We start from the raw sequence: 10,456 nt of genomic DNA, 5'->3' as shown, positions 1-10,456 counted from the left end.
TCTCCCATCAAATAACTTCATTAATGAATAGTAATGATGATTGCAGCTTTGCCTCCAAAATGAATCCTGAACTCTTCATGAAACACCAGAGCAAGGTTCGCGTTACCGACCTCCGGCGGTAACCGAAAAACCGCGGTAACCGCGATTACCGGTCAAAAATTCAAAAAAATTCGGAGAAAATTCATTCGGCAAATTTTAAATTTTTGCGAAAAAATCATGTTTTTGCCCTCTCGGTAACCGAGCGGTTTGGGTCGGTTACCGAGCGGTTTGGGTCGGTTACCGAGCGATTTTCTCGCATTTTTGATTCGGTCGGTTACCGAGCGGTTTGGCTTGGTAACCGCTCGGTTTTCTCGATTTATCGAGCGGTTTTATCGAATTTCAGCGCAGTTCAACAAAAAATCTAAAAAAGGGTTCAATCTTGTAAAATCAATAACTAATTCATCCGAGCTTCAAATCAAGTGAAACAAATTTTGTTGGCTTCCTTATAACATGATCTACATGATAAAAGTATTTATACTCATAAAAAAGTTCAAAATTTTCTGTGAGAAATTTTATTTGTTAAACCAAGGTAAATGCATAGTTTACTCTTTGCTAATCCAAAAATCATGAAACTAATTTTGTTAGTCTTCTTACATGATCCTATATCTTTTAAAAATATATGAACTCATGAATTAGTTATTGTAACATGCATGATTGTGTAAATGTGTTGCGACTAGATTAATTCATAACTGACCCATCACACCTTAAAAATTAGTGAAACCACTTTCATTAGCTTATTTATATTATGATTTACGTAGAAAAAATAATAGTAGACATGAAAAAATTAATTACAGTGTTTTTTCTTAACATATTCACTTTATGCTTGTGAACTTTGTAAAAATCATAGAGAATTTAATAAAACTCTAAATAAAGTGAAATCAATTTTAAAGGTTCTCTTAAAATACGTTTTATACAAGAAAAATATGTGTTTGCATGTTACACTTTTTCTTAACGTGAGTTAATAATTGAGCCGCACGCTTCAATTTTTTTCATTTTTTTCAAACTTTCTCCCTATAGAATATGATGCAAACGACATTATTTTTGAAAAAAAAATTCACAGAAGTTCTTAGAATTGTGTCTAGTTTTTTTTAAGATTTTTTTGAATTTTTTTGAATTTTTTTTATTTTTTCGAATTTTTTGAATTCAAATTTCGGTTACCGAGCGGTTTTTGAAATCGGACCGGACCGGGAAGGTCGGTAACCGCGATTTTTGAGCGGTTACCGACGGTTTTTTGAACCCTGTACCAGAGTAGTCAACTCTGTTTTTTGGGCGCGCGCAGTGGACCGTCCGCGGCCGGGGAGGACGAGATCCGCCAGTAGTATTAAAGAGAAAATGGCCTGTCCCCTCGACCCTTTCTCCATCTGAAAATGAAAGCCCATGAACTGTAACACCGTTCGGCCCACGGATCTACAAAACGCCCACACGATGAATCTGAACCGTTAGACCACGATCCAATGGTTCCTGACAATCCCAGACCAACAAGGCCACAAGGTTCGAGCGCGTGCAGCTTCGTCTCGCCTCGCCTGCCTCTATATAAAGCGGCCTCCGCCTTCTTCCCCCACTTCCCACCCCACGTAGGAGGCCGGCCTCATCCCCCGACTCCCTCCCTCCCGCCCCAGTGGATTCATCCGCCCAATAAAGCTCCTGTCCAGATCTAACCCTGCGGATCCGGATCACCCTGCCTCGCGCCGATCCTCGCGATTAGATTTTCCTCCGATTTCCCCCCATTTTTTTCTCTCTTTGATCGGAGCTAGGGTTAGGGCGCGCGAGGGCGCCGCAATTAAGGGCCATCCATCGCCGGAGTCGATTCGTCGGGCTAGGTGTTTCGCCGGGGGAAGGGGAGCGAGTCGAAACGATGGAGAAGAAGAAGGTGGCGGTCCCGCTGGTGTGCCACGGCCACTCTCGGCCCGTGGTGGACCTCTTCTACAGCCCCGTCACGCCCGACGACTACTTCCTCATCAGCGCCAGCAAGGGTAAGCGATCCTCCCTCCGCTCCACTCATTCCGTTTTTCTTCTAGAATCGTGGTTGGGATCGGGATGTGGGTTGTTGTGATGCGACGGACGGCTCGTATCTGTGTGATTTTAGTTCTAGGCGTTGGTTAGGCTGCGTGTTGGAGCGTTATATTATGAATTTAGTTTCAGGTGAACCGATATTGGTGGGAGGCGCAGTTTGTGCTGTGATGATGATTTAACGCTGAAGTGTGATTGACTAGTGGGCTAAATTTACCTCATGAGCTGCCGCTTGCAAAAGTTGGTAGTTGTTCATTCCAACTGCTCCAATAAACGTTTCTACATTCTATTTGTTCTAGAAAATTATAGGACTGACTGTTACATATATCTTGTTACGAGTCAAGCATCTTTTATACCCTATAAGGGGTGGCTAGTCCAAGGCTCCGAGTAACATAACTTTCTTTTGGAGGAAACAATATTATTACGGGGCTGTACACTGGACACGTGTCCAAACTTTTTTGCCGAATTAGACACCCCCAATCTAAGTCGGATTCCGAGTTGTATTTCACGTGTCCAAATTTTCTTTGGCGAATCGGCACCCAAATCCGAGTCGGATTTTGACACTTGTGTCCATATCCAGGTAACACGTGTACTACACGCGGCACAAAATGCGCCAAAAGGTTTTCTAGTTGTCTTTATCTTACGCAGCCCCCTCCGTATTATTAAGTGCACCCACGCCCACTCTCTAACTTAAGGGGCACCCCGTTGTGAACATGAACAATCATTCTAAAAAAAATCATTTATGATAGTTGTCGAGCCCTTGGTAGTGACATTCGTTACTTTTGTTTTTTATTGACCCCCCTCCTATTATCTTTTTTACTAATATTTTTCCTATTCAATCTTTTCGCAAATCTACCTTCCTTCATGAAAGAAATAGAAGCTCGTAAGGAGTACTACCAGAAACTTAGTTTGCTCTCAAATGAAAATTTAGTTCACATGCTAAAGCATCCATGACTGAATGGTCAAAATGGTCACCAACCTTGAAAGGATCGAACATTTGTCTTTTTACAGTGCTAATTGATGTTATCATTTAATGCACCTAGGGTTGGTGTGTTGTAATTTAGCCGAATTTTGCTATATTAGCGTCAGTTGGAGAATGAAGAAGAGATTGTGAAATTGCAGTGTTGGGGATGATCTCCCGCCCTCCCCTTTGTAGATAGCTCGAAGTCTGCCGGAGGCTTCGCACTCTTGTCACTGCAGGTTTGTTTCAGGGAGTGCAGACGAAGATCGCGAAGTACTCTCGGTCGAAGGCTGTAAGCGTGTTCGCAGTCCTAGCTTCCCGTGTCGGTGAAGGCGGTGGCGAGCCTTCGGCCGGAAGCTGAAGGCTACATCGGTAGTTTTGTTGACTGGAATAGGCGAAGGTAGCAGTGTGTCTTCGACCTGGAGCCAAAGACCAGCTCGTGGCGCCGAAGTGGAGAAGCCTTCGGCGGATTTCCAGGGACCGAAGACCATGTTTGGATAGCGGGGCCCTCTTTAATTGCTCGGGGCAGAGTTGTAATTATGTAAATATGCTTGATTGTACCATAATGCCCCCAAATATTCCAATAATGTAGCAGGTAAGGGGGTAGAAACTGTAAACCTCACGTGGAGTGGTTGAGTACGGTCTATAAATAGGACCATACTGTATTCGAGAGATTAATCGAAACAGGTTTACCCCGATCACGTGTCACCGCAAGAACCCTTCGACATTCTCTATAAGCGAAGGTCCACCTTGTCTGGAACTTCGGTTCAAACAGTTGGCGCTGTCCGTGGGGACACGAACAGATCGAAGCCATGCCACCTAAGAAGAAGACGAAGCCAACTGGTACATCGGAGGTATTACCGGAACTTTCGGCTGCGGCCGGGGCTTTGGTTGAAAGACCCCCTTCGACGCTGCCAGGGTCGAGCAATGCTTCGGCCGGGAGGAGCTTCGGGCGGGCGCGAACAATGCTACGGTGTTGAAGTAGCGCCACTAGGAAACAATGATGACAGACACGGAGAGGCCATCCAGATAAATGCGTCGCGTTTCTAGCCTTCGGCTCTTTCAACCCGCTTTTGCAGCATATCTATCTGCGCCTCTGCACTCTGGGCGCGGACTTCATAATTCTCCACCTGTTTGCATTGAACCCGCAAAATAAGCACAACCTGGGACATTGCACGGATATGAGCGATTATTAAAAGGACAAAAAAATAATAATAGAACATACTAGTATACCTTCGCAATCGCCACGTCAGAGGCGTCGATAAGTTCAGCGACGAGCTTCCGGGTGAGCGAAATCTCAAGTTCGGGGAGGACGAAGGTACTAAAAATCTTCTTCGCGTCACTGACCTCCCCGGTGCTTGGTTCAAAGGAGGAAACCTTGAACGTCTCGGGCTCGATGGCCTTCGCGTCAAGTAGCCCGTCGTGGCCCATCAACCCTTTCCCGCCACGGTGGGGTGCGCTTGGAGTTGATGCCTCGTTCCCGGAGGACGAGCTTGAAGGCAATGAGGTCGAAGAGTAGGCTACCGCTTCGATATTTTCGGCCCCTTAGACCTCGGTTTCCCTGGCGGTAGCCTCAATGATAGTTCTCGTCTTTGCCAAGTCGTCCTTGTCATCGCTTAAAATTAGCGTGGGAAGGTCCACGCGGGAGCAGAACCCTGATTTTGGAGAAGGACAGGGATCCTGTGTGCCTTCCGGAATCTCTTGCTTTAGAGGCATGTCGTGCGGTGCAGTTGAACCCTCCGGAGACGCCTCTTCGCGAACATCATTGGTGGCAACCTCGCACGGCCTTTTCCGAAGGGCTAGCGCCTTCTTTTTCGGGCCTCCCTACGGCGAGCGCTCGGGCTGCTTTCGTTTCTTCAAGGCACCCGTGGGAACCTCTTCGCTAACGTCTTCTGCCGGGGAGCCCTCTCGAGGACCCTGCAGCAGCGCACTAGCCTTCGGCCTTTCTCGGTCATCATAATTTAATCTGAAATTGTAAGGGGAACTACTTCCAAAATCTACAATAAAATATATGTAATGCTTCAACACTATGTTTGTGTGTATCCTCCAATAAACAATTTATCAGAAGATACTCTCACTGTATTTTTTGAAATATTTCCCTCAAACGCAATACAATGGGACAAGATCCATATTCAACTAAGTTTTTGTGAGCTTTAGCATCACTGCTAGAAACCTAGGTGACATAGGTAAGCAACACATTGCTAATCATATCTTTATGTGACTCTTGTTTGTTGGGTGATATCAAATGCTCCGGCGCCCAACACCATGCCCCATACCCAAAACCGTTTTGATAGCTTGTTAAGTAATACGTGTATATGTCTGACATTCACCCTAACTAGTTAAGATAAATGATAGCACCCTGCTTTGGTAGACCTACCACACAGTGATCAAAACCTATGTAGGTGTAGCTATTAGAAGGGCATCAATTACTCTTAATTTTTCTGAGAGAAGCTACTCTATCATAGTAATCATATCCATCGCATATAAAACATGAAATAATAGTATGACAAGAACATAAAAACATCACAAGCAATCATATTAACTATGACATGGTATAGCCCCTTCACATGGTGATCTCTATCACCACGGTTCCTATCTTTCGGGTCATCATGCTTCAAGTCTCTATGAATATGTGCTAGACTACTACACCTAATAGCACTAGATAAATTACATGAGATAAAGAAGCATCACAAGTCGGCACGCAGACCGTTATACAATAACATGACATCCTTGGGCTGCAATTAACCATGACACGCAGGCTATGAAAATTACACACATGCATCACATACATAACAAGGTCATACCGGTCACAACATTCTTTGCAAAAATGAGTTAAAAGTAGAATCGAATTCTAATGTCACGACGTGAACATGTTATCCTTAAAAGCCCTAGGTTCGGATATCATGGCGGTCTCATAAATCATACTAGCATTATTCAGCGCCATGTGCGCTACTGCATAATGGTCTATGAAATACTTGTATAACCTTTGAAGTATGAACTCTACAATTCCCACCAGCGATAACTCCCTCACATATTTCATCATCCAGTTGTAAATCTCTACTAAATTTGTAGTCATAATACCGTACCTAGCCCTATTTGTGTCGTAGATAAGAGCTCACGTCTCTTTCAGCTCATTCTTAATCCACTCGCTAAATGACCTAGTAGATGACTCTTCTGCGTGATGCTAGCTTTATTTTCCTTTGACAGGGACTCAAGAGGTACTGGTTCGTCCTCTGGCCCCCTCATGGGCCTCCCTGCACGCTCTTGTGTTTTCTTTTTTGTTCGCTCATCCAGTGTCTTCTAAAGAGCATCAAACTTCTGTTGCTGAATCTAACTGCACAACCGCTTGAATATGTTCATGAGGTTTTTGAATTGGTGAAAGAAGTTTGCATCCAAATACCTCATGCGCCACTTACTCTGTAGATCTGGCCACACATGTTCAATCAAGCCATCGTTCGTTTCATTTTGCAAATCCAAAATTGCGTTCAACATCCTAGCATGTCGGTCATGTATAATGCACATGTTTGGTCGATCACAAATAATTATCATCCTCATACGGTACAAGAACCAATACCAATGGCTGTTGTTCTCACCCTCCACAAATGCAAATGCCAACAGTAGAAATTGATTGTTCCCATCAACCTCAATCGTAGTTAGGATCTATCCCATGAACTTGTCAGTAAGGAAACACTATTTTCGCCCTATTGTAAGGCAAAAATACTATTTTCGTCAAACCGTACGGTGAAAATAGGTGACGTGTCCCCGGTGGCAGCTTCGAGGCTATTTTCGCCAAATCGTTGGACGAAAACTAATTGATACCAAACAGTACACGGAAAATTAACCTCGAAACTACCGCCGGGGACCTATCGCCGGGGACATGTCACCTATTTTCGCTATACGGTTTGGCGAAAATAGTATTTTTGCCATATATTCGCCAAACCGTTGGACGAATAGGTATTATTTTTGGAATTTCTTCATTTTCAGTATTATTTCTGTAATATCCGTAAAAAAGTTATATTAAAAAAATCTTTCTTCTTTTTTCCCTAAATTTTATTTTTGCCATACAAAATATCTGTACGGTATGGTTTTCTTTTATTTATTGTTTCCTCTTTTTTCTCCAAATTTTATTTTCCCAATATCTTTTCTGTTGTTTAATATTTCATTTAAGCTTCCTGCTGAATAATTAACTATATAATTTATGTTTCTCCCATTTTCTCACCTGACCTTTTTTTACTTTCATTCTTCCATTATTTATTATTTCTTTAATTTTTTTTCTGATTATTAATCATTATTTAGCTTTTCTGTTATTCATTCTTGATTATCTCCCTGCTGGATAATTAATTCATTTTATACTCTCTGCTTTCCTATTTTCTATTATCCTTTATTTATTTTCATTTAATCCATTTTTATTTTACTTATTACTTTCTCCTTCATGTGTCCATTATGTAATTACTTGCTTATGATTTTTCTCATTTTCATTTCTTCAATTATATTTAAATAATCAATTAGGAAAAACAATAAAAACCAAAAAAGGTAAAAACACCTAGCTAACCAAAAAGAAACAACATGCATGCCGAGCAAGAAGGACCTAAAAGAAATTATTTCCAAGCTATTATATTTAATTTGATTATTTAATTCTTCTCGCAATTAGTTTCTGGAAAATAAAAAGTTAGATTGTTACACCCTGGCTATCCACACCATCCAAAGGTTGGAGAAGACATGGTGTATGATGGTTTCTACACGGAAGATATCGAAGGAGAGTATCGCTAGGTTAGTGTCACCCTAGTCGGTTGCATGTGGCCTGTGAACATAACTGAAGGGTTATGAAGGCTTTCCTGCTGCGTTGAACTCTATAAATTAAGCCTGCGTGGCATGCTACTCATACTTAACAAAGTCTTGCTGTGAACTATTGGTTTTTATTGACTAATTAAGCTTCCGTATAATGTGTGATGGGATTGTTGTAAAAACTTTGAGCACTCACATATTGATCTAGGGACTAGTACACAAATGACATAAGGTCTATAGTAGACATTAGGATCCGACAGCTACTTCATCTCTGACCCCTAAATTGTCAGAACCGCTATACACAGTGTGCCAGATTTTACCTTTAGATAATGTGCTTTAACCACCTAAACCCATGTGCACCCCGAGTTCCTCTAATACTCAAACCCGAGGCAGGTGAAGTGTTGTCACCCACGTCCCACCACGACCTCAAACCCGAGTCTTACTGATAACACTTAGGAGCTCATGCCACATAGGCTGAGACCCGTTCGCTCCCAAAGAACATGATTGAAGCAAGTGGAAGAGAGAGGAGTGGACAAGTCCAAGGTGAATGGACACGTGTTGATATGTGGTTGGCTCAGGTGGGATGGGTGGTGGAAATGAATTTTAGATGCAAACTTAAAACACCATTATCTGTTAAATCATAAGTTCATTTTTGAATCCATTTGAACCACCATGTTATTTAGAGTTAATATATAAGAAATGAGATCCAATATTGATATATTTTTTTATTTTTTAAATTCAATATTTTCAATGTACTATTTTAACATTTTGAGTGTACTGTTCCAACATTTCCTATAAAATATTGAACCACTTTTCCCAAAATATTGAAGTAGATTATGCAAAATGTTGAGCTAGGTTATTCAAAATGTTGAATGCGTATTAGAAGATCAAAACCATAAATCTAGTGAATTGAGAATTAATTATGACAATTACGAATTGGATCCTCTGACTTCACCCAGCCTTGCAGACCGTTAGAGTGTAGATGAGTGAATCCAGAACCCCGCTCGCATCGATCCCCTAGCTCCAAGGCTATTCCCTTCTCTCGTTGGCGTCCTCGTACCCCGGCGGCTGACTGGTGTGTAGCGTAGATCCATCCCTGGACCCGGATCGTTTTTTCTTTCTTGTTGGTAAGAAACCCTAGCTTGGTTGAGTGTTGTTCTTTCAGTTCCGCGGAATCTCTTTATCTGCCTCCATCCCTCCAATCGGAATCTTGCGTGTTCTCCGATCCAATCCGGTTTATTGAGGATTTGTTTGCTGCGTGGGTGGAGTTGGAATAGTTGTTTATTTTTTCCAAAAAATTGGGGGGTTTTACTTAATCCTGGTGCCCCGCGATAGGTCTGCCCCTGAATTCATCTATGCATTCCATTAATAATTTTTCAAATTTATACAGTCTGATGATCTCCTAAGTATGGGTGTACAGTGCACTGAACGAAAATAAAATTTAGGAACCGAAATCTGACTTCTGAATTGATCTTTCTTTCTCTGTGGTCCAATGAACCACGCTCGCTGTGATTGAAGAGGGAGGAGCAAGAAGTTAACCTGAGATGAATGCCCCGGATCGCTATGAGCGCTTTGTCGGAAGTGAGTCTTTCCCCAGTCCCCTCATTTGGCCCAAGATTTATGCAGACCATTGTTTCGTTTGATCTTCGCGGGTATAGCTTGTTTTTGATAGAAAGCAGTGAGACACATAGTTCAGGCAATGCTACAGTTGCTTATGTTAGCAGCTATATCTGCCGTTTCAGTCTTTTCTACAGCTAAGATTCAATTGAGACTTATAGTAGCCTTTTCTCATTGCACAATTACTTACGCAATGACTGTGATACTGGTAATTATCCATGCAGGGTGTCGTATGAGCGGGATACAAAGATTGTGAATGCTGCATCGTTCACCATCGAGCGTGAGGACCACACCATTGGCAACATCCTTCGCATGTAAGCACAACAAAAAAAATTTGGCATTTCTTGTCCTCTTCTTTTATGTTTCTTGCAATGCCCATTTGGGTGTGAGATTCTGGCAGGCAGCTACACAGGGACCCAAATGTGCTCTTTGCTGGCTATAAGCTCCCTCACCCTCTTCAGTACAAGATTATTGTTAGGGTATGATGCAAGTTCTATTTTGCTAATTATTTTCTTCTGTCAAGGTTTACTCAGATAGTGTCTCATATTTTGATGTGTAGATAGATCCATACTACAAGCCAGTCCTCCCCGACACAGGCCTACACCCAGGCAATCAATGATGTTGACAAGGAGCTTGAGTACCTCAAGCAAGCTTTTGAGGTCTGTTTCTGATATGCTCACTCGAGCTCTTAATTACTTTTCGAGTTTTCGTGTAATGCACCGTTGTGTCATGGAATAGTAAGGGGGGAATGAAAAGAAACAGTTTAACTTGATTCTACTGTATAAAACAAAGTGCCTTCTGCTTCTGTTGCTATTACATTTCATGGGAAGTTCTTTGATACACTGATTATGAGATTTCAGATGTGGTGATTGTTTGACCCGACAAACTTAATAAACATTAATACACTCTTTTACTGTTCAATTGAGATTATGATGTTGGAAGTAGCCATGCCATGGGAATATGGGATTTAAGAGTTTAGGCATGGTGTTAGTTTACATGCTATAAATATTCACGGTCACCATTAAACTTGCTAGAGGTACTTAA

General features: G+C 42.1%; 1 protein-coding gene across 1 annotated transcript; it reads left to right on the top strand.

The window, feature by feature from the left end:
- Positions 1-7,277: 7,277 nt before the first annotated feature.
- On the top strand, positions 7,278-10,256 carry LOC133926959 (DNA-directed RNA polymerases II, IV and V subunit 11-like). Its single transcript, XM_062373146.1, has 4 exons — positions 7,278-9,380; positions 9,637-9,726; positions 9,813-9,891; positions 9,976-10,256. Exons 1-4 carry the CDS (start codon positions 9,340-9,342, stop codon positions 10,081-10,083), a joined length of 318 nt encoding a protein of 105 aa, XP_062229130.1. The 5' UTR covers positions 7,278-9,339; the 3' UTR covers positions 10,084-10,256.
- Positions 10,257-10,456: the final 200 nt, after the last annotated feature.

The sequence above is a fragment of the Phragmites australis genome, chromosome 8, assembly GCF_958298935.1.
Source record: "Phragmites australis chromosome 8, lpPhrAust1.1, whole genome shotgun sequence".
NCBI classification, from domain to species: domain Eukaryota; kingdom Viridiplantae; phylum Streptophyta; class Magnoliopsida; order Poales; family Poaceae; genus Phragmites; species Phragmites australis.
This window is presented reverse-complemented; position numbering and strand designations above follow the sequence as displayed.